The sequence below is a fragment of the Erinaceus europaeus genome, chromosome 11 (assembly GCF_950295315.1).
Source record: "Erinaceus europaeus chromosome 11, mEriEur2.1, whole genome shotgun sequence".
NCBI lineage: Eukaryota > Metazoa > Chordata > Mammalia > Eulipotyphla > Erinaceidae > Erinaceus > Erinaceus europaeus.
Window position 1 is genome coordinate 11660693 of NC_080172.1, and position 23262 is coordinate 11683954.

The 23262-nt window shown below is 35.0% G+C and overlaps 1 protein-coding gene across 1 annotated transcript in view; it reads left to right on the plus strand.

Moving 5' to 3' along the window:
- The window catches only part of RASA1 (RAS p21 protein activator 1), a 75299-nt gene that overhangs the window by 31368 nt on the left and 20669 nt on the right, over window positions 1–23262 (plus strand). The window contains exons 6-15 of the mRNA XM_060201141.1: window positions 1187–1218; window positions 3378–3430; window positions 5238–5388; window positions 7628–7706; window positions 13453–13573; window positions 15131–15287; window positions 18121–18208; window positions 19579–19656; window positions 22279–22436; window positions 22899–22975. Coding sequence (XP_060057124.1) covers window positions 1187–1218; window positions 3378–3430; window positions 5238–5388; window positions 7628–7706; window positions 13453–13573; window positions 15131–15287; window positions 18121–18208; window positions 19579–19656; window positions 22279–22436; window positions 22899–22975 — 994 coding nt within the window. The remainder of the gene's footprint in view (window positions 1–1186; window positions 1219–3377; window positions 3431–5237; window positions 5389–7627; window positions 7707–13452; window positions 13574–15130; window positions 15288–18120; window positions 18209–19578; window positions 19657–22278; window positions 22437–22898; window positions 22976–23262) is intronic.

A 23262-nucleotide genomic window follows, 5' to 3' on the forward strand; every position in this document is an offset into this window, starting at 1 on the left:
TATAGTTAGAGACTTAAAACGCCTCACTAACTAGAGGCAATATTTGAGATAGATACAGTTTGTAGACAGGACATTATAAGTGCCAAAATAGTTCAGTTGGGAGAGAGACTGAATAACATGCTTTAGTTGTGGAAAAATGTAGATTATCAAACAGTTATATATTCTGTGCTTAGACACCTAAAGAGATAAAGAGTAAATTACATGATAAAGGAATTGGTTATAAGGTGAGAATTTGTTGGCACAAATACCCACATTCATCAGAGAAGCAGTTACAGAAGCCAGAACTCCTACCTTCTGAACCCTACAAGCAATTTTGATTCATACTCCCAGTGGGGGAGAAGTGATAGGAGAAAGAGGATACGGGGTTTTAAGCTCCAGCTACACCAGGACCCAGAGAGAGAGGAGGAAAAAGGGAGAAACTTTTAGATGTGGTTGTAGGGTTATGTGAGGCTTGGAGGGGGAGAGAGGATGGGACCTGGAAGAAAACGGGGATTTATGTACAAATGTAGACAGTTGTAGGAATAATATTTAAGGTCTGCAAACCTTAGGAGAACTACTGAGACTTGCAATGGAGGGATTGGGGATTCAGAACTCTGGTGGTGGGGACAGTGTGGGATTTTACCCCTATTGACATGTAATTTTGTAAATCAATATTAAATCACTAATAAAATTAAAAAAAAAGAATTTGATGGCATACAGAGAGGTTTTAAAGGCCTGGTTTAAAACTTTTTATCTCTTGTCACTTTATGAGGAGGTTGATAGTTTTTGCACTACAATTGTTGACACGGGCACAACTTCTGATCGTTCCTTGATAGGCGTCTGTCTGCAAAACATTTTCCCCCTAAGCCTAGGTTCTCTTCATGTTTCTTAATGCAGGTAAAGTTGAGTTATTACTGGTATATATAGATGGGGGTTGTATGATAGAAAATGGGCTCTTGCTGTAATTTTATTAGCTGTGTCTACTATAATAGCTTAAGATGGGGGGGAGATAAAACACTTGTGGTTCCAGCAAGGGGAAAAGAGTAAAGGAGAGTTTGGAAGAGACATTTCTTGAATATGAATATCCTTTCTTTTACATATGTCGGTAAATATGATGGGTAGTTTTTAGGCATTTGAAGATAACTTTTTATAAAAATGGATTCATAGTTCATTATATAAAACAGCATCTTAATGTTTTCCCCTTTAGGGCCGTGAAGAAGACCCACACGAAGGCAAAATGTGAGTTTGTGTTAATCATTAGGAACAATTGCTAGTCCAGCTGGAAAAATTCCACAAAAAGTATTTTCAAAGAAAACTGAGGGTCTGGGAGATAGCCCAGCTAAGAAGAGAGCATACACACAGACCCAGGCTTGAGCCTCAGGCACGTTGGAGCAGCAGATATGTTACCAAGGGAAATTTGATAGATGGAGTGGTGCTGTAATATCTTCTCTTTTCTCTCTGCCCCCTTTCTTTCTGTCTGAAATTAAAGTCACCTTTTAGACTGACATATGTATTTTCTTTTTTAACATTTTATGTATTTAATAATGAGAAAGATAGGAGAGAAAGAACCAGACATCTTTCTTGCACATGTGCTGCCAGGGATCGAACTTAGGACCTCATGCTAGAGAGTCCAATGCTTTATCCACTGCTCCAACTCCTGGACCACTTAATTTATCTTTTTTAAAATTTTTCATTAATAGTAAGTTTACACCCACCACCAGAGTTCTGTCTCCCCAGCCTCCCACCTCCCAAAATAACCACTATAATTCTCACAAGTTTTTTTTTTTAAAATAGGTCTAGAAACTCATACATTGTTTTAAAGACCTTGTGATGAAGTCTTATTTTTAATTAACCCTGTGACTTACAACATATATAGATCTTTTATCTTGAAACTAATAATAACTTTAATGATCTAATGAATGTCACAGTTCTGAATAACTTTAATTTCTTGCTGGTTCATAATGCATTGTTTTTGTTGTCACATTTTGCTTACTGTCCTGCGTAAAATAGTCTGTGAGATTATGCCCTGCTGATTATATTATTGGATTGTCGGAAAAGTCACAACTTGTTTTTGCATAGAAAAATTTATAGAAAAATTAGTCTTGTCTTTTTCTGACAAACCAATAGTTTGAAGTCTGTCCATTACCAGTATCATTATATATATGAATAAAATTCTGATTAATGCTTAGAGAAGACATGCAGAGAATGTAGGCAAGTTGACTAGGTGTATATGTTCCTGTAATTAGGTTACAGTAATCTCAGGTTACAGTAATCTCGATCTTTCTTATTTTTCCTCTTTAATAGAGATCAAGGTACATGGAATTATTTCCCTTTGGTATGGAACAATGTTGCAAGAATAGTGATAGATGACAGATGAAATTTTGTATTTAATAAAAATATAGGAGGCTGATAGAAAGTGTTTGCAGTAAGGTGCTTGCCCTGTCTAATTAAAACAATGAGAAAGATACCATTTAAACAGTTCATATTAGCTAGAGCTCTTTACTATACCATCATTTACAATTTCAAAAGATTTAGCACATAGAATATATACTCTAGCAGTCTAATCTGATAAGCCTTTAGCTCAAAAAAAATTGAGATATTAAATCATTTTTTCAGTCCTTGATGTTGAATCCTACTCTTGTTAATCATTCAATCCTATTTTCTGACTTTCAGTAAGGTATTTGATTTATTGATTTGTTTTTATTGCCACCGGTATCATTGCTTAGGCTTTGTGTAGGCACTATAAATCCTGCATATTTTTTTTTTTTTTCTATTTCATTTGATAGGACAGAGACATTGAAAAGGGTGTGGGGGAGGAAAGAGGTGAGACAGAGAGAGACACACATCCACCTCCCCCACCCTACCCCTGCAGACTTGCTTCACTACTTACGAAGTGTCCTCACTGTAGATGGGTAGCAGGGGCTTGAGCCTGGATCCTTGTGTATTGTAACACACGCTCTCAACTAGGTACATCACTGCCAAGCTGTCAGTAGGGTATCATTCAAATATAACGACTTTATTTGAAAAAGAGAATGGGAAATTAACTTTGAGAGAAGGTGATACTTCTCTCTCTCTCAAAACACTGTAAATAGGTGGAGAGAGAGTGAAAGAAACCCCAGCACTGTAGCTTTCTTCAGCTTGGTGGGGCCAGGCTCAAACCTGGCTTGTTCACAAGGCAAATCAGCACACTGTCCAAGTGAACTATTTTGCAGCCCTGTCATTCTTACTCTCTCTTATAAAATTAGACAAATACATCTTTGAAAAAAAAGGGATGAGCTAATCTCATCAGCTGTGCTATGCTGTATTCATTGTTAGCTGAATTAATCCGATGGTGTTAATTTTAATCATACAATAGATGCAAAGGGTTTATTTTCATATATATATTTTCTCTTTTTAAGATGGTTCCATGGGAAAATTTCCAAACAAGAAGCTTATACTTTACTAATGACAGGTATTTGTATATTTACTTTCCTTTACTAATTACTTTAATAAAAGAGCAAAACAAACATTTATCATTCACTTGATATTTATGCACACTGTAATTTCTTGCCTGGACAGAGGAATTGGCATTCCTGGGTTTTGTTTGTAATGTATATACTATAAAACTCAGTGGAATTTGTTTTCCTTTGTTTTCTACCCCAAGCTTTTGCCATCTTACATGGAAATAGTACCAAACGAGCCAAAGGAGAGTCTTCTGTTTTTCTAGTAGATTGTTATTTTTTTTTGGGGGGGGAGTCTCAGTTTATTTCTTTTCCTTATCACTACACATACACTTCATCCACTCACAGGAACACAGAACACATTTTCTTTATAAGAGTCTAGTTTATACTATATATCTGTAATGTAAGTTTTTGTTTAATGACTATAAACTTTCTGCTGTATACCTTAGTTTATTACTAGCCTCCTATAGAAGTATAGTATGTTTTCAAGTTTTTGTGTACAATAGCTGTAAATATTTACACCTTTCTCTTTGTGCACTTGTAGAATTATATAAATTGATCTTATTTACAGTGTACAGTTAATAATTTTCTTCAACAGTATAGTAATAGAAATGCATGAAGGTTTAGTTGTATTGACTTTACTATTTAATTTAAAACAATCTTGCCATAACTCATAATAACTGAACATTTAACACTAAATTACAAAATATTACTTCAGTAAGCCTTAACTTATGGAGATTTGAGACTAGTAGGTCTGGTAGATTGGAGACTAGTAAGACTAGTAGTAGGCTGCCATATGTAACATAGAAGCCCTAGTTTTAAATGAATAGATCACTAAATGTTGTCATTGTATTACTTCAAGTTAGAGCGCACTGCATTTTTATGTAATTAGTACTTTGTTCTTTTGAAAGATTTAAGGCAATTTGAGAAATATTCACATTGAAAATACAAACTAGACTAACCCAGTTGCTATATGATAGTGATAAAGCCCAAGCACACAACCAAAATGACGTGCTTTCAGCTATCAGCATGGAAATAAAATACTCACTGTGCTGTGATACCTACTGAATTTTAAATGTTTTTTTTTTCCCTTGAATTATGTGTTGAGTAGATGATTGAAATTCAGTACTTGACATAAGAACAATATCTAATACTCTGTGTTTGTTCTTTTCTAAAAGCATCCATTCTTGATCTTTTCTGGTTATTCAGACTTGAACAGAAAGGTCAATGTGTCTCAGATTAAGATCATTGCCAGTTGACTATATCAGAAAGACCTCTTTAAAATAATATTGTAATATTTATCATGATAATTTGCATCTTCAAATGGAATACATTCTATATTGCCTTTGAATAATATACATGTTTCACTTGTTTTCACTCTGCCTTTGTAGGACCTGAGTAATTACTACAGTCTTACTTCTAGATGTTTAATAAGAAGCACTGTATAGGCTATTTAGCAAAATTCACTTGAATTCTTTTAGACTTATCAGTGCTCACCAGTGTCCTATGTGGTTAGTTTGTTCTTTCAAGTTATGGCCAATAAAGACATCATTAACTATAAGCCACTACTGCAAGTTTCTAACCTGTGTTTTTATGTAATAAAAACAAGTAATATCAGGGTAGTTAGGACTCATAAATCATAAAATACAAAATTAAGTTTTTATGCAACACATTTTTGGTGAGAAAGTATCATATCTTTATGAGTTTTGAATGTTTATTGTTGTTAAATTACTTAATACTTTTTAAAAACTGATAATTAGGGAGTAAAACTAATGGCTTATTTATTTATATATATATATTTATTTATTTATTTTATAGTGGGCCAAGTCTGCAGTTTTCTTGTGAGGCCCTCAGATAATACTCCTGGTGACTATTCACTTTATTTTCGGACTAGTGAAAATATTCAACGATTTAAAATATGCCCTACACCAAACAATCAGTTTATGATGGGAGGCCGATATTATAACAGGTAACTTTGAGAAAATTTTAATTATCATTTACTTTTGAAAAAAATAGTTGACACTGTGACAGTATACTATAATTCATGACTATAAAGCAGTTTTTTTAACTTTAAAATTCAAACTGAAAAATATTTAAGATAACTTGTAGGCATGTTCAAAATTCTTCAGTGCACAGATATATGCAAATTAAAATACATTTGTTTCTTTCAAAGCAACTGCAGTTGTTTTAAATTTACGAGTTACTTGCAGTAGATTTGTTCAGTTTACATGTTGTATTCAGAATAGCAAAACACCTACTTTAAGGGGTGGGGGGTGGTGTTGGAAACCACCAGTACCAGGATACAATTAATAGGAAGAACTGTTCCTCAAGATCAACTGTTGGATTAACATTGCTGGAATAGTGGGGCTTTCTTAAGCTGTTACTTTTAATTATTATTTCCTATTTTCCACCTTTAAAATTTTAAGTAAAATGTCTTAAAATGTCCCAAGATGCAGAGTAAAGTTTAGTTATTTGGTTAGTAAATTAGTAGAGAAAGAATTCGATAGATTAGTAGCTATTTTTCCCTGTATAAAGCAAATAGTCTTTGATTCTATTTCTGAATGAAAATGTTTTACTATTCTGGATGATTTTATAAAGTAGCATTGCTATTTTTTCTCTTCTGGTATTTTCTGAGCTAAAATAAGTGTTTTTCAGTTCGCTACTATTTCAGTGGAATTACCCCTTCCATTTAGAATTTCTCTTTTTAAAATATATTTTTCTATTATTTATTTATTTATTTATTTATTTATTCCCTTTTGTTGCCCTTGTTGTTTTATTGTTGTAGTTATTGATGTCGTCGTTGTTTGATAGGACAGAGAAATGCAGAGATGGGGAAGATGGGGAGAGAAAGACAGACACCTGCAGACCTGCTTCACTGCCTTTGAAGCAGGGGCTCGAACAGGAATCCTTATGCTGGTCTTTGCGCTTTGTGTCACGTGCGCTTAACCCGCTGCGCTACCGCAGGACTCCCCCATTTAGAATGTCAGTCATTACCAGCTTGACTTCTATGTGTGTAAAGATCTCAACATTGAAAACTAAACAAAAAGTGCCCTAACAAGTTGTAGTTTGTCAATTCAGTAAATAGTTCTTAGAGATCTGATCAAAGATAAAAGTCTAGTTAATAGTAATTTTTTTTCCCTTTTGGTCAGGCACTGTTCAGCTCTCCTTTACAGTGGTGGTGTTGGTGGTGGGGGATTGAACCTGGGACTTTGGAGCCTCAGGAGTCTTTTTGCATAACCATTGTGCTATCTCCCCTGCCCATTAATTGTATCTTTTTGACTATTTCATATACTGATTTAGAACGTTTTCACATAACAATCTTATGTTCTAGATGTCTTATCAGTAGATAGTAGCAGTTCAAGCTCTTTATAAGTAATACAAATTTTTCTTATTGTTCAGTTTCTTAGGTCTTTAAAATATATAAAACTATAGGTTGTATAGTTATATGGAAATTTGAGAAATGTTATGCATGTACAAATTATTGTGTTTACTGTTGAATGTAAAACATTAATTCCCCAATAAAGAAATTAAAGAAAAAAAACTATAAATTGACCGTAGTGTATTCTTAACTGACTTGATAAATGCTTATTCTGAGACTTTAAAAAGATAAATAATTCACATAAATTTACTTTTAAGGAAGTTTGTTTTGTCCATTGAATTAATCTTTCATATAATGTATTTTGTAACCAGGAAAACTCTTTGTATACTGGAGGCAGTTTTTAAGTAGGGGTCATCTTTTTGTTGATGAAGAACAGAATGAAACAGGATGAAAGAAATACTTGTATTTCTCTTCATAGTGTGTAAGCACACCAGTTGTGCCACAACCTGGCCCTCTGTATTTCTCCTCAATGTACTTCAATAGTGTTAGTATTAACTAAAATTTATATATTAACTTGTGTTCTGGATCATTCTTCCAAATCCCTGACCTCACTAAAGATAAAATGTAGGTTTTTAAAATTTTATTTTCAGTGATTCTTTTGAGTAAATAAATGGAAAGTTGAAATTTCACGATTAAGTATTCTGGTTTATAAGCCAATGAAGAAAGCATTATTTGTTTTCTAAGGTAACGATTGTTAGAGTCATATATTTGGGTTGTATACTTTGCAAAAACTTTTAGGTAGATAATTCTTGCTAACACAGTTTGTGTGTCATTTCAAGATTTACCTTTTCATGGGACCTGTCATTCTTAGTAATTTTTATTTTAACAGCATTGGGGACATCATAGATCACTATCGAAAAGAGCAAATTGTTGAAGGGTATTATCTTAAGGAACCTGTGCCAATGCAGGTCAGTGCTGCTGTTCTCTTTGTAGCAAATAGTATTTATTTTGAAATGCTTTTGTGGTATGTTTGTGCACACACTTATGATGAGTTGGATGACATTTAAAAGTCAAGTTTATTTAGATTTCTTTTTTTAATTTTGGAAAGTGAATTATGAGAGAATCTCTTAGTTTTTATTTATGTTGGTTCTAGATAATTAGGAAGTCCTTGGTGGCTTTTTGAGAATAGAAGCAATGGTGGGGGCAGAAGCCAAGTTGCGCTGGGTCAAGCAGTGAGTTTGTTGGAGGCAAAAGTGGAGACAGCAAGAATAAATCACAGCCAGGCTTATCTAGGTGAGCTTGGTAAGTAAATAAAATAAATTAATACAATAGCTAGATGATCATGTAGGGCCAACAGCGATTTTACCTTTTTTATATCTTTTGTCTATAATTTTATTGGTATAAGAGTTTTAAAAATGTCTGTATACTCTTTGCACAGTCAGTGCTAAAGAACAGGATGAGAATTGTTGGGAAAGGACTGAGGAGCACCTACTGTAAGGCCCCCTTGTCACCTACTGCTGTCAGATTAATATAAAAGCAGAATATGTATGTGTAAGATCCACGGGAGTGGGGGCTTTATGTCATCTTCCCAGGGAATAGAATAAGTACTTGGCAGTAGGTATTCAGTCAGCATGAACTGAATGAGTGACTGCTTTCCTGCAGGAAGCACCCGCTTCAGTGCTCTGCATAATTTGCTTGCCTGAAGCTTAGGTTGATTGTTAACATGATGTCCATCTCATCTTCTCTGCCTACTTAAACATTGTTAGTGTAAGATTTATCACAAGTTCCACTTCTTTGACACTTTACTAAAAATTGTAGTCAGAATTGATATGTTACTTTTATTGTGTAGACTTTTTATTAATAAAAGTATTAATAATACTTTTATTATGGTGTAGACCTTGCCTATTTAATAGTTCATGCATTATGGTATGTGTTTTCTGAAACGTACTGCTCAGGTTTTATTAGGGATCACAGGAGACTCCAGGTGACAGATCTCTCAAATAGAAATCCATTGCTGTATTTTTCTCTTAATTTGCACTGACTGAGTTAATGAGGCACTGACCTACTCACCTCTTCCCTCTTTATCTCTCTACCTTTCACAACCTTGGATTTTAGCCAAATGCAAGGTAAACTTTTGTCTTTATGTTTCAAGGTTTTTTAATTTTTTAATTTTATTTTTTTAAAGAATTACTTCACATGTAGTGGGGCCAGAGAGATAGCTCAGTTTTGCATTCCTCTTTGTTTCTCTGAATGAAAGAAGTCAGCCTAGGAATGGTGAAATTGCTTCTGTAAGGCCTCATCTCTGCAGGAAAAAGTATGTGCAGAGTACTTTCCCTGACTTTTTTTTTTTTTAAGTTTCATTACTGATCAAAGCTCAATTTATTTTTGAAAGCGCCTATAATGCTTTTACCTTACCTTACCTTACCTTACCTTACCTTACCTTACCTTACCTTACCTTACCTTACCTTACCTTCTCCCCCAGAGTACTTTAGATAAAATTTATCACATAAAAACCATTGAGTGCTATTCAAAGCATAGTATTTGGAATCTAGAATGAAACTAGGTTACAATAGAAGTTTGGCAACATTAACACTTATCCTTCCAGGTAAGAGAACACACAACAGCTGTTAATATCCTTGTCTGGATGGGAAAACAGATTAGCCAGCAAAATAGCCTCAGCTTCCTTTAGGTAAACTATACCCCAGCTCAGTGTAAGATGCTGGCGTCCTAACTAGATATGTTTATTTAATGTAGCTAAGACTTCTTGAGATAGGAATTAAAGGGGGGGGGGGGGGAAGAACCTCTTTAGACAATGCAGCCTGCATTAAAAAATAGCTGCTTTTTTTTTTTAAATTACCCAATGAGGTTGAAGCTTTCACTATACCTATTTTCCAAGGAGAGAGACAGACCCAAAATACTAAATTGTTGATGGCCAGTCTTCATTGACTGTTCTTTTCTGTACTATATAGCCACTTACCATTTTACTCTGCTTTCAAAATGTATCTAGTGTTTGTTTTACTGCTCTCAGAATCTGAAATATGACTTCATCTTCCCTGTTGTACTTTTCCCTCCTTAGTACCACCTAGCAGGCAGAGAGGCCTATTTCAAATTTGACTCAGATATGTGGCCGTCTGTTTAATACTTTTTTATGTCCTACATTTATTTCAGGTTAACAACCAAACCTTACGATGGCATACAAAGCCATAGAGTTGAATCATATTGGTTCTCTGAATTCATCTGTTTCTACTGTCCTTCTCAGATTTGTTTTCACTCAGTTTAGCTTTTCTCCTTTTCTTTATTTCTTTTTTTTTTTGTTTTTGTTTTTGTTTTAATGCTAAGGTCTTACCTGCACTTGTGTTTTGCTACTAGCTGTTCACTCTGCCCTCAGTGAAGTTTCCTTGAATGTCTACTTTATTTATTCTCTTACTTCATTCAGTTTTACTTAAGGTTTATCTTTACAATTACATATTTTTTTATTTCCTTATTGGGAAATTAATGGTTTACAGTCAACAGTAAAATAGAATACAGTAGTTTGTACATGTGTAACATTTCTCAGTTTTTCCATATACCGGTTAAAACCCCACTAGGTCCTCTCTTCCAGTACCTGAACCCTCCCTCCAACCCCTGAGTCTTTTATTTTTGTGCAATATACATACTAAAAAACTTACATATTAATACTGCAACTTGCCCTACTCTATAAAGGACTTACATCTATTAATATATATGTTCAACTATAATAATTTACTTTTTATTATGTTAATTATTGACATCATTAGAATATAATTTCCTTGAAGACACTCATATTTGTTCATTGATATCGAGCTAGAATAACACTTTACACTCATAGAAACATTTATTTAAATTATTAAATGTCTTCTTAACTATTTATTGAGAAGGTAGGCTTTGTACATTAAGTCTGGCTGCAGAAGCCTGCTTTATGCAAAAATTTGTTTCAGTGTTTATCAGATTCTTTCCAATCATGTGTTTCTTCCTGTACCATCATTTATTGGAGCTTAGGTTGTGTCCTTGCCCACAGTATCTGATAGAGTCGAACTAGTGTGCCATCCCTTTTTTTCTATCCTTTTTTTAATATCTTAGAATGAACACACACACACACACACACACACCCCCCAGATACATAAATCTAGATATTAGTATAGTGGTATGAGTAAAAGGTTAGCCCACAAGCAACTTTACTAGGAAAAAAAAAAAGAATTTATATTTTAAACTCAAGGTTTTGTATTTCTTAGTAATAAAGGCATCAGATGGTCTTTTGAAAGCACCTATTACCCTGTCATTTATGGACCTGGAAAGCACTCATTTTGTAATTTCTAATTCTTAATTTCAAATATATTTATCTTAAATTCTTGCTTAGAATTATTCTGGATCTTGTACTTAGGCTGTCAGAATTCTATATTTAAAATGCATCTCTAGGGTTCTAGTTTATGATTTTTTTCTTGTTAGATTTGCATTATCTATCCATTGTAGTGCTTTTCAGAACTTGCGGTCTGAGTCATCACCTGGTCAGGCAGATACTCTACCATGCATGATGGTACCTGGGGACCCTTCATGAATGGCGGAATAGTGTGAAATCACTTTTTCTGGTGCTTTCGCTCTTTGAGTTAAAAAAAAAAAGTTTTAAAAAGCACTACAATGGATAAAGCTACATCAAAATACCATATTTTCTTCCCTTAGAAATATGTTATTTGCTCAGCAATACTGGAATTTGAAAAAACTCATTAAGAACTTGACCACTGAATTATTTTTAACTAGAAACTTTTCTTACCAAAATCAATCTTATCATTTCAAAAGTCTGTCTCAGTGTGCTGTTGTCTACTTTAATTTTCTGAATATTTCTAATTATTTTTTTTATTTTTTTTTTTGCCTCTGGGGTTATCACTGGGGCTCAGTGCTGGCACTATGAATCCACTGCTCTTGTAGGCCATTTTTTTCTCCCCCATTTTTTATTTGATAGGACAGAGATAAATGGGGATGGGGGAGAGAGAGAGAGAAAGAGACACCTGCAGACCTGCTTCACTGCTTGTGAAGTGTCCCCACTGCAGGTAAGAAGTGGAGGATCAAACCCGGGTCATTCCACATAGTACTGTGTGTATTTAACCAGGTGTGCCACCGCCCAGCCCCCCATTTTCTATAACCTTTTAATAATTGTCAGACATGTTTGTCAAGTTTTCCACTTTACTAATATGAGCAGAAAATTAAACATTCAGAATTTTTAACTGAGTTTAATGAAAGCTAATAAAACAAATACAGTATCTTGCAGTTTTTGGAAAGATGTAGCAATACTTGACAACATAGAAAAAAACCCAGAAATGGTGCAATAGTGATGATAAATTTCATTATTGCATCATCTTCTAGACCAAGAACTGGCAAACCTTTTTTGTAAAGGGCCATAAAGTAAATACTTCATGTTTTGCAAGCCCTTATCTAAGTGTGTCTTATCTATCAAATGCTGCCATTGTGGTGTTACTGCAACCACACACAAACCTGAAGGAATGGTTGTGACTGTGTTCCAGTAAAACTTACATTCAGACCGTGGGAGGGATTACCAACTCCTGCTCTTTTGTGTACTTAGGAATGATTGTTGAATAATGAACTGATTTTTCTTTTTAATTTCTTTACTGAACTGATTTCTTAGACTAAAGAAAGAGCAGAATGCTTCAGGATATAGGAAAAGCTACATTTATAAAGAATTCCCTATATTAGATTTACAAGAAAATTAAATGGACCTATGAAGTCTCTAAGTTAATAAAGATCAATCCTTGGAAATTTTAAGAATTGGTAAAAGTAAATAAACAAGGAGGAGTTGAATCCGTCGGGCCCAGGTGGTAACAGTGCAGATTTACCCTAGGAAGACTATTAAGAAGATATTTTTCTTGACATTACCGTTCTTGTTTGCTTGGAGTGTAAATTTAGCAACTAACACTGTACATATTCCTAAAGGTCAGTTTTGTATCTAATCATTCAATAAAAACTCCAGGGTTATGATACTCAGAAACTTCATCAATGAGCCATAAAGAAGCCAGTGAAAATGTAGCATAGGTTTTATACATAGGGTTATCTCTGGGGTTTGGCACCTGCACTGTGAATCCACTGCTCCTGTAGCCATTTTTTTTCTTTTTTTTTTTTTTTTTTTGGATAGAACAGAAAAATTGAGGGAGGGGAGATAGGGAGAGATAAAGATAGACACCTGCAGACCTGCTTCATTGCTTGTAAAGTGACACCCCCTGCAGGTGGGGAACCAGGATCCGTGTGCAGGTCCTTACGCTTTGTATTATGTGCACCACTTCCCAGCCTCCTGGCCACTTTATTTTAATACTTTAATTTTGTTTGTGGAAAGGGCTCTGTGAAGGGCTATGATTATTGTGAGTTTATGGGAGGACTGTTACCTGACATGAGAAGCCATTATAATCCCAGATGTAGATGGATGTGTGGATGGCATTTAACACTCAGTAATTGGGACTGTTCAATATTTGTATTGTATATTTCCCAGGCATTTTGGTTTACTTGAGGTCAGTTTTCTACATTTATGTAATGTTTCTTGCATGTATGTGTGCTGCTTTATGCTCAAATTAGTTTTTACTTTAATACTTCAGAATTTGGTACTAAAACCAGATTTTTACTGGTAGTTAAGTAAAATTTACTTCATTCTCATCAGCAATTCATGAAATAATTTAAATGTTTTTAAAACTTCAGGATCAAGAACAAGTACTCAGTGATACAGTGGATGGCAAGGAAATCTATAACACAATCCGTCGTAAAACAAAGGATGCCTTTTATAAAAATATCATTAAAAAAGGTTATCTTCTAAAAAAGGGTAAGTGTGAATAAATTCTTAAGACTAAAGATTCATTCTCAGGATACAAGATGGCTCGACTGGTTGCTTGATGTGTGCATGCCTCAGGCTCCGGCCTGCCTCCACTGCCCTGGAAAATATCTCCATGCTGTGGGAGTTCATGTGCTGCGGTAGGTTTTTGTTGGGCTGAGCTTCACTGACGGGTGACCAGGGACTCATGGCTGAGCTGTACACAGTATCTCTTTATTCATGCTGGAATGCAGCACAATCCATACCAAGCTAAACTAAAACTAAACTAAAAAACGAACAATGCTGTCCTTATATATACTTTCCAAGTAGGGTGTGAACAGGATGTGACGTAGAGAGGGTGGAGAGAAAAGTGACTGGTGAAAATCAGGGTGCGACAAAGAGAGGGGGCGGAGCAGGCCAGAATTCTACCACTGAACCACCAATGCCCTGGAGGGAGGGTGGTGCTTTATGTAAATGTAAAAGTGATTTATGTAAATAGACCGCAGCTTTGAGTGGGATCAAACCAATCCCACACAGGCACACCAGTGCTAGGATTAGAGACAGAAGGGGGGGTTGGGGGGGAGCTGGCATACTACCCAACAGGTTTTCCTCTTTCTCTGTTGGAAAAAGGTGAGCTCAGTGGTGAAGTCTTGGTGTTGACTACATCTATTTCCGTATTTTTCCATTAGAGTTTATTAAATGCTAATTTAATAAATTATTGAGATGAACTTACTTTTGATATGAATTGATAGTAACTGACCCTTTATAATTTACTCATCTTCAAAATCTAGGTTTTAAGTCCATAAAAATCTACACTTCCAAATAGTATCAAGAAACAAGCCTATGTATTTGCAAGCATTGAACAGAAAGGATAATCCCATTACAAGTTTATTGATGTCATTGCTTTCTCTCTACCCCATGATCTCTGAGCCCTGAGCCCCCCCCTTCTGTTTACCTTGACAATACTGTTATTTTTATCTTAGTAATTTTTCTGAGTTTGATTTTAATATGTTAGGCTTGCATGTAGGAGGCATGTTTGGTGGAAGCTTTTGTTTTAAATAACGGGAAAAGATGATTCGTAAACATGAACTTTAAAGATTTTATTGTGAGTTATCTAAAGATTTATAATACCCTTCCTTGTAATTTACTTTTTGATTCTTTAAAACAAGCTACTTACTGGACCAGCAGTTAGCTCACCCTTAGCGTGTGCCTCCTTTCTCATATGAACCCTCCAGTTTCCAGCTTCCATTCACTTAGGCCTGCTGAAGGAAGCTTTGGTGCTGTGTTCTCTCTGTTGCTTCCTCTTTCTTTCTGAAAAACTTGGCCGGAGAGGAGAAGGTCTGGTGATGACCAGCAAACACAGAAGCAAGCTATTTAACAAATATCTTCCCACAGATAAATCAGACATTTTTTTCATTATGTAAAGTTTGATATGTTAATTCTTGAAATAAAGTTGAAATACACACACATCATTTTCATTTTCAACCACAACAGTTTTTGTGATTTAAATATATATGACTTCATATAGTGCATAATTTGGCTAAGGGAAAAAAATTTTTTTTTTTACAGGCAAAGGAAAAAGATGGAAAAATCTATATTTTATCTTAGAAGGAAGTGATGCTCAACTTATTTATTTTGAAAGTGAAAAGCGAGCTACAAAACCAAAAGGACTAATAGATCTCAGTGTATGTTCTGTGTATGTTGTTCATGACAGTCTTTTTGGCAGGTAAGCAATTGACTTACTATCCCTTTTTTGCATTTACCCTGTTAATATTGATATATTCAGATCATTCCAGTCTAGCAAACCAGTTTATAAACTCGAAAATCATCAGAACCGACAAAATTACTCTCTTGGTTGCTTTTAGAAAATAGCTATGAGGGAAATGAATGATCCCAGGACTGTTGTTACAAGTGTATAGTTTCCTTTCTTCTCCCTCCCCTTCCCCTCCCCCTCCCCTCCACTTCCCCTCCCCCTCCCTCCCCCTTTTTTCTTTAATTTTTTTTATCACAAGTATTTCTTTTTTTTTTTTTTTAATTTTCCCTTTTGTTGCTCTTGTTGTTTTTTATTGTTGTAGTTATTGATGTCATCGTTGTTAGGACAAAGAGAAATGGAGAGAGGAGGGGAAGATGGGGAGAGAAAGATGGACACCTGCAGACCTGCTTCACCACCTGTGAAGCAGGCCCCCCTCCAGCAGGTGGGGACCTGGGGGCTCTAACCAGGATCCTTATGCTGGTCCTTGTACTTGGCACCATGTGTGCTTAACCCACTGTGCTACAGTCCAACTCCCAAGTGTATAGTTTATCTCTCCCTGATAAGAGTCAGCACATCACATTCTTCACCAACTTGCCATCTTTCTTCACCATAAAACACCTGAGTCTTCAGCCCCTTTGCTTTAAGTCCTACCTGTGAGTGAGAACACCAGGTTTTCATCTTGCTCCCTCTGGCTTATCTCAGCACAGCTCTCTCACATTCCACCCAAATTTCTGTTAAGAGTTTCCGTCATGTTCTCCAGCTGAGTGCTATTCCAGTGCGTACCCGCTCACCTGCTGGAAGTTGGGGTTGTTTCCAAATGGAGGTTATTGCAAATAGTTTGCTATGAACATAGGTATGCATAGACCTCTTTAGGTATGTGTTTTTGTGGTGGTTGGATAGATACTTAGAGAGCAATTGCTGAATCTTATGATAGGTCCAATTTTAATACTTTGAAAACTCTCCAAACTGTTTTCTCCAGAGTCTGGTACATTCCCACTATCAAGTGTGGAAGAATTCTTTTCAACACAGAAGCTGCTATTTCTGTTTTTATGCATGGTATTCTTTTTATTAAAAAAAAAATTTATTTTAAAAAGGAGACATTAACAAAACCGTAGGATACGAGGGGTACAACTCCACACTATCCGCACCACCAGATCGCCATATCCCATTCCCTTCCCTGATAGCTTTCCTATTCTTTATCCCTCTGGGAGTATGGACCCAAGGTCATAGTGGGATGTAGAAGGCGGAAGGTCTGGCTTCTGTGTAATTGCTTCTCGGATGAACCATGGGCGTTGACAGGTCGATCCAGATACGTGGCAGTATCTCCTTATGTTGATTAGCATTGCTTTGCTAGTGACTTGAGTATTTTTCACATGCCTGTTGGACATCTAAACTCCATCTTTGTGAAGACTGTTCTATTTTTTTTTATTAATTTGATCACAGTTGTTACATGTTTAGAAATACTTGACTGTTGGTAGATTATTGTGAACGAAAATCTTCCAGAAGCTTTGCATAATATTAGTTCCTGCGGAAAGGATTGTTGTCCTTATTCTAGACAGGACCCAGGAAGAGTAGTTCATTTTGAACCCCTAAAGGATCAAGTAGAGGTCGGGGCAGAAGCTTATATCTGATTTATTCTTATCTGAGAGTATGGCCAATCAAGGATCTAAAGTAGAAACCTCCCTTGTGCTGGTGAAATAGCTCACTATTTGGATCGTGCACTGTTTTGCCTTCTGCATGTCCCAGGCTCAAGCTCAGCCTCCTCCATGCTGACAGAAGCTTCAGTGCTGTGGTCTCTTTCACTCTCACTTAAAAAAAAAGATAGATTTAAAGTTTTTTTTTCCTTTAAGTTTCTTGAGACATTGTCTTTCAAAGCATTGTGAAACTATTGGAAATGACTAATTGTTTTTTTTTTTTTTTTCCTTTTAACTTCCTTTTAACTTCTGTTTCCTGCTTAGCATCTCCACTTCTTGCTATAGACAGTTTAGGAACAGGGAAGCACAATGAGAAGAAAATCATGGGGAGTGGCAGATGCACGTTACTAGGATATGATAGTCACCTCAAGACTAGCCTGGATGTTTTTTTTCCAGTGACTTCAGACTGTTGTGTTATGTTTACCCATTTAGGTGTGTTAGTTTCTTTAGCCACTTTTAGAGTCAAAACGTTTTTTGATTAACAGTTTTTTTAAATTTGAGAGACAAACCAAAGTATCACTCTGGCACATGCATGCAGTGGCTGGGAGTTGAACTTAGGAAGTCATGCTTAAGTTTTAATGCTTTAATGATTTAATGCTTTTATGCTGTGCCACTAGGCTCAGCAATCTTTAGTTTACATATCCCATGTAATAGTACTCTTAGAATAAGAATTTTTCCTTAATGTCTATTTCGTTATGTCCTCTGAACACTAACATGTAATACAATCTTGGCTAAAGCATGTAATTGAAATTACACATGTTGGGTTTCAGAAACATGAAATTTCTTAACATTTCTGAAGCTTAGGTGTCAGAATATATTATAGTACTTACAATAGGAAGACATGATGCATATCCTGAATTAATGAGTTAATAGCATTTTATTTGCTTTGTAATGTTTAGATCATCTATTCAGTATTTGTTTCACTTTATTTGTACTTATAATTTCTAGTGTTTATAGAATTTTACAGTCAACATTTTTACACTCGATTCATAAAAATTATTGCAGATATAAACGTCCTAAACTAAATTGACATTATCCTTGTGGATAATGAGCTGGTACACTTTTTTTTTCCCCTTCATATTCTTAATAACATGTTTGTTTGTATTTTGAAGGCCAAACTGTTTTCAGATAGTAGTTCAGCACTTTAGTGAAGAACATTACATCTTCTACTTTGCAGGAGAAACTCCAGAACAAGCAGAGGTGAGTTCACTGTTTCTTAAAACTACTAGAAACCTTCATTTAGTCCATGTTTCTTTTTAACTGAAATATAAAAGCACTTCATTTAAGAACTCCAACCAGCCGCCAAACCAAAACCCAATAGTCTTTTTAAGAACAGAACTTTTGTAATTTTTTTTTTTTGTGTGTGTGTATATGTGTGTGTGTGGGGGGCCTGTTTGAAGTAGGGATTGAACCTGGAACCGCTCACATGTATTTCTATATATTACTGCTGCATTGCTCCCCTTAAAAAAAATTTTTTTTTTAAGAAACATTGTTTAAAAGTTTTAAAAAAATAAGTGCAGAAAAAAGAAGTGAAAGGTTATTCTGAACAAAGACTCCAATTTTAATTGATTTTTATATACACTTCTGTGGGAGTCAGGCAGTAGCTCAGCTGGTTAAGCACACGTGGCAAGACAAGGGCAACAAAAGGGAAAATAGATAAATATATAAAAAAAATTATATACATCTATATCTATATATATATATATATATAATGTTGAATTTACCTGAGAATGCTGTGCATACTTAAAATCCTTTCTTGAGAAAGGTTGTAGAGAATTGTTAATATAATTCAAAGGTAAGCTAACCGATTTTACTAGTAGACTCTGTTCTATTCTCCACTGAATGAATTCCATGTCTAAAAATAGAAATTTAATAGCCAATAGAAAAGGTATATTAGGAAATGACTTTTTTTTTTGTTAAGTTTAGATAGAATATATACTTTTAGCACTAGCCACATACTTTTAGCACTAGCTACTGAAGTAGACACACATATGCCTTTCTTAAAATTTAATCAAATTTTAGGTATTGCTGTGAAAAAAGTAATGATTTTTTTTAAAAAAATCTTTTAGAATATTTTTTAGGCTTAATATTTCTTGGACATTTTGAGGTATCTTATAGAAATGTAACTATACTTGTGCTTATATTTTATGCCAGAAGTTTAAAGGTTGTTAAGAGGTCGAAGAAAGTGATTCCGTAGGAAATTAAAGATAATTAACCAGCCATGGATAGAAAGACAGATAATTATTAAAACTAGCTCTTGGGGAAGAGCTAGATTATTGGGGGTAGCATGTGTTTTGGAATACTCAAACGGCCTGGATTCGAACCCCTTCGCCACATAGAGCACCATGACATTGGGGAAGCGTCAGTGCTGTGTCATCTGTTCTTTATTTATCTGCATAAAAGCGCGATGTGGGAGTGGTGAGATCATTGCCTCCTCAAAAAACGAAAACTATAGATTCTGATAGAAACCTTAGAGTAAATTATAAGAATATCTTAGATTCCAGATCAGATCTGATGAACAAATCATACTTTATGACTCTTAGTTGAATGTTTGTTTCTTTCTTTTGTAGGATTGGATGAAAGGTCTGCAGGCATTTTGCAATTTACGGAAAAGCAGTCCAGGGACTTCTAATAAACGTCTGCGTCAGGTGAAATTTAATTTTTTTTTACTATTCATCTGTTTTCCCCCATTTCTTTTTTTAAAGAAAATATTTTATTACTTTTCTTTTTATAAATATTTTATTAATTTTAATGAGAGTGGTACAGAAAGAAAAATATAGGGAGAGAGACCAGAGCATTGCTCAACTCTGGCTCTGGCTTATAGTGGTACTGGGGATTAAACCTGGGACCTCAGCTTTAGGCATGAAAGTCCTAAGCATAACCATTATGTTGTCCCCTCAGTTAACTTTGCTTTTCTGTATGAGCTACTTTGCACAACATTTCAAGAATTTTAGAAGTGTTGAGAGGTTACTCTTAGTGGACATTTTAAAGCCATCCTACTTACTTCAATGACAGGAGAAAATAGAATGTTTTTTATAGTCTTACTGTCTTCTTAATCTGTAGTGCCATTTTTTCTTAATGCCAAGTATTTTTTTCCTTGCATTTAAAAATAATATCAAACTAACAGCAACAAAAAACTTTTGTTGGGCATTTCCACTATTCTATTCAGAAAATTATTTTGGTGTATTACCTAACTGTAGAACTAAGTCTTTATTGAAAAGATCATATGACTAAAAGAACAAATCCCAGCATGTTTTTGTGTTTTTCATTTAACTTCTTTCAAAATCTGCTTCTTCCTTAGCTTGTATCCTAGGGCTTTACTGTGTGCTACATTGGAGACATAAACTTGGTTTTTTCTTCTTTTTTACATAGTTTGAATTTTTTTTTTCCCCTGAGTTATTCACCTATTTGAAAAAGTTAGGTAACAGCCATTCTTGGAAGTTTTTAAGAAGTTTCATGCATTATTTATTTACCACATAGATACGAGAACTTCTAATAGACATAGTGAATTTATTAACGTAATGTTCAATTGGAAGGGCATATGTGGTTAATATTTAAATGGCTAGAATTTAACCCAGGTGTTAACAGATTCTCAGGCAGAGATGAGACACAGGTTTTAATGTAGGAAGCAGTGTTTATTTAATGCTGGCCGGCTCACTAGACTTATGTTCAAAAAAACAAACTGAGCCCTGAGTGCCATGGTGCTTGTGCTTTTATACAGTTACCAGCTTTTCCCTGGTGACTCATAGCAATAAGCATAACAACTTGTTTATTTAGCTTTTCCCTGGTGACTCATAGCAATAAGCATAACAACTTGTTTATTTATTTTTCTTTTCTGTATAAAGAGAGTACAACTTGTTTGGGTGATCAGCAGACCCTTGGGCAGAACTAACAGTTGCCAAGAGCAACTTTAATTACAACAGAAAGCCCAGTTTACACAGAGGAGGGGGAAGATTGTTGCCACTTGCATTCTTACTCAGCTTGAGAAGTTAATCCTTTAGCTTCTCTCTTGAGAAGTTAACCCCCCCCCCCCCCCCCCCCCGTTTATCTCACAAGGACAATCAAGGATAACAAATAATTGTTAGGTACTCTTAAATTGTTGGTAAGCTGTGGAAAATTACACTGAATTTTATAAATGTACCTTATATGAAACTTTCGCCATAAATGATCATTGATAGATATAATGTGGTATTATCAGGTTTTTTTTCCTGTCAATTATACATATTTCTAATCAGTACAATTTTCTATATAGACGTCTTTTTTTTAGTCTGAGGAGGGTGAGGTTCAGAGAGGTTGACTTGTGTGACCCTGGGTAAATCATGTGGCAAGAGAGCAAAAGAACTTTCTCCTAGAAAGTAGACAGACGGTCTAAAGGTTTGGCATCAGAATTGAAAGCTTGGCTTCCTTGACTTTTTACTGCTTTCTAGGAAATGAGAATGTTTTCTAACTCTAAGTAACCTTACAGAAAACAGTCTTCAAATGAACACTAGATATCTGGACTTCTGATTTGGACGTGACAGTTGCTTGTTTATATTAAAAAAAAATCCTTTTCAACTTCATTTTCTGCGAATCGTTGTATAGTAGACAAGAAGCATGTCATTATTTCTGGAAGAATGTACATGGGGTGGGGCAGGAGAGAACTCACAGCATAAGGGCACGTCTCTTACCATGTGCACAGCCCAGGTAGGAGCGAGCTCCAGCACCTCCTGGGAAATGCTGTGGCTCTTGAGGAAGCCCCAGTGCTGGAGGAGGCACCTCTGCCTTGGCTCTGTCGCTCTTTGCTCTCTTCCTCTAAATGAAAAGATGGCCTGGAAAGGTCAGCACTACGTGTAAGGAGACCTGGCTCCACAGGCACACATGAAAAATAAAGTGTGAGCTACCATTAACTAATTTTTGAAAAAACGGAATACAAGTAGAGGAATTACATACTTGATAAACAGTTTGTGAGTAGAATGAGTTTTCTTCTTTTGCTTCTTTTTTTAATGACAGAATGAAAAAAAAAAAAAAAGCCTACAGTACCTATAGGCCTTTTTTAATGTGTTGGGAGTTGGACAGGATATATTATTATAAATGTTTGAATGTTGTCTTTGATATGTCCTATGAAAGGGAAAATATCACTGAAGGACATGCTTTCTGTGTGTGTGTGTGTGTGTGTGTGTGTGTGTGTGTGTGTGTGGTTATTTTTGGTTTTTATTTTATTATGATTGTTTTTGAAACTTGATGTATAATTCTTGAATCTGTAGTAACAGTAGTCTTTGTGTTTTCTTTAGGTCAGCAGTCTTGTTTTACATATTGAAGAAGCCCATAAGCTTCCAGTAAAACATTTTACTAATCCATATTGTAATATCTACCTGAATAGTGTCCAAGTAGCAAAAACTCATGCAAGGGAAGGGCAAAATCCTGTATGGTCAGAAGAGTTTGTCTTCGAGTAAGTTTTATGTTATCATTACATTAAACATTTTCTTTATCACACTCATTTTTTTAAAATCTCTATATTGAAACAGAAGGTACCAAAGCCAGATATTTTAATAGTGTATACATCTCCCCCATACTGTATTTGTTCATCTTCACTGGTAAAATGCTGCCATTCTTTTTGATTTTGTTTATTTGGTTGATGTAGTTAATGTGAAATAGCATTATTGAAAAATTCAGAAAATAATTTTAACATACATGCAGATACAAAATGATTATATGGGTTTCCCAGATTTATTTAAGGTGGTTAAAGATGACAGGAAAAGTGTTACTTGTTTATATGTACTTCTTTATGTGAAATAATAAAAGATGCTTAAATCTAGTTTTAAATCTAGAATGTTCAATTTGTTTGAACCAGAATTGGTATTAGGAATAGTTTTCCAGAACAATTTAATTCCTTTTCTCCTTTTTCTCTCAGTGATCTTCCTCCTGATATCAACAGATTTGAAATAACTCTTAGTAATAAAACAAAGAAAAGCAAGGACCCTGATATCTGTAAGTTGAAAAAAATTACTTTTTTTTAGAATAAAAATGTGTCACATACTACTTGTATTTTTAAGTCTTCTGGAAAAAGAACACATTTAAGAAAAAAAAATACCAAAAATTAGATATACTGTAATCTTCAGTCCTTAAGATCAAATTACATATCTATTAATCTTCCCCTCCTTAGGAATAGGAAACAGAATAGTAATGATCGTTTTCCTATGGTGTTTTTCCAATCCCTTTTTGCTTTTTAAGTGCTTTTTTGGTTTTTCCACTTGTAAGTGAAGGAGGCTCTCCCC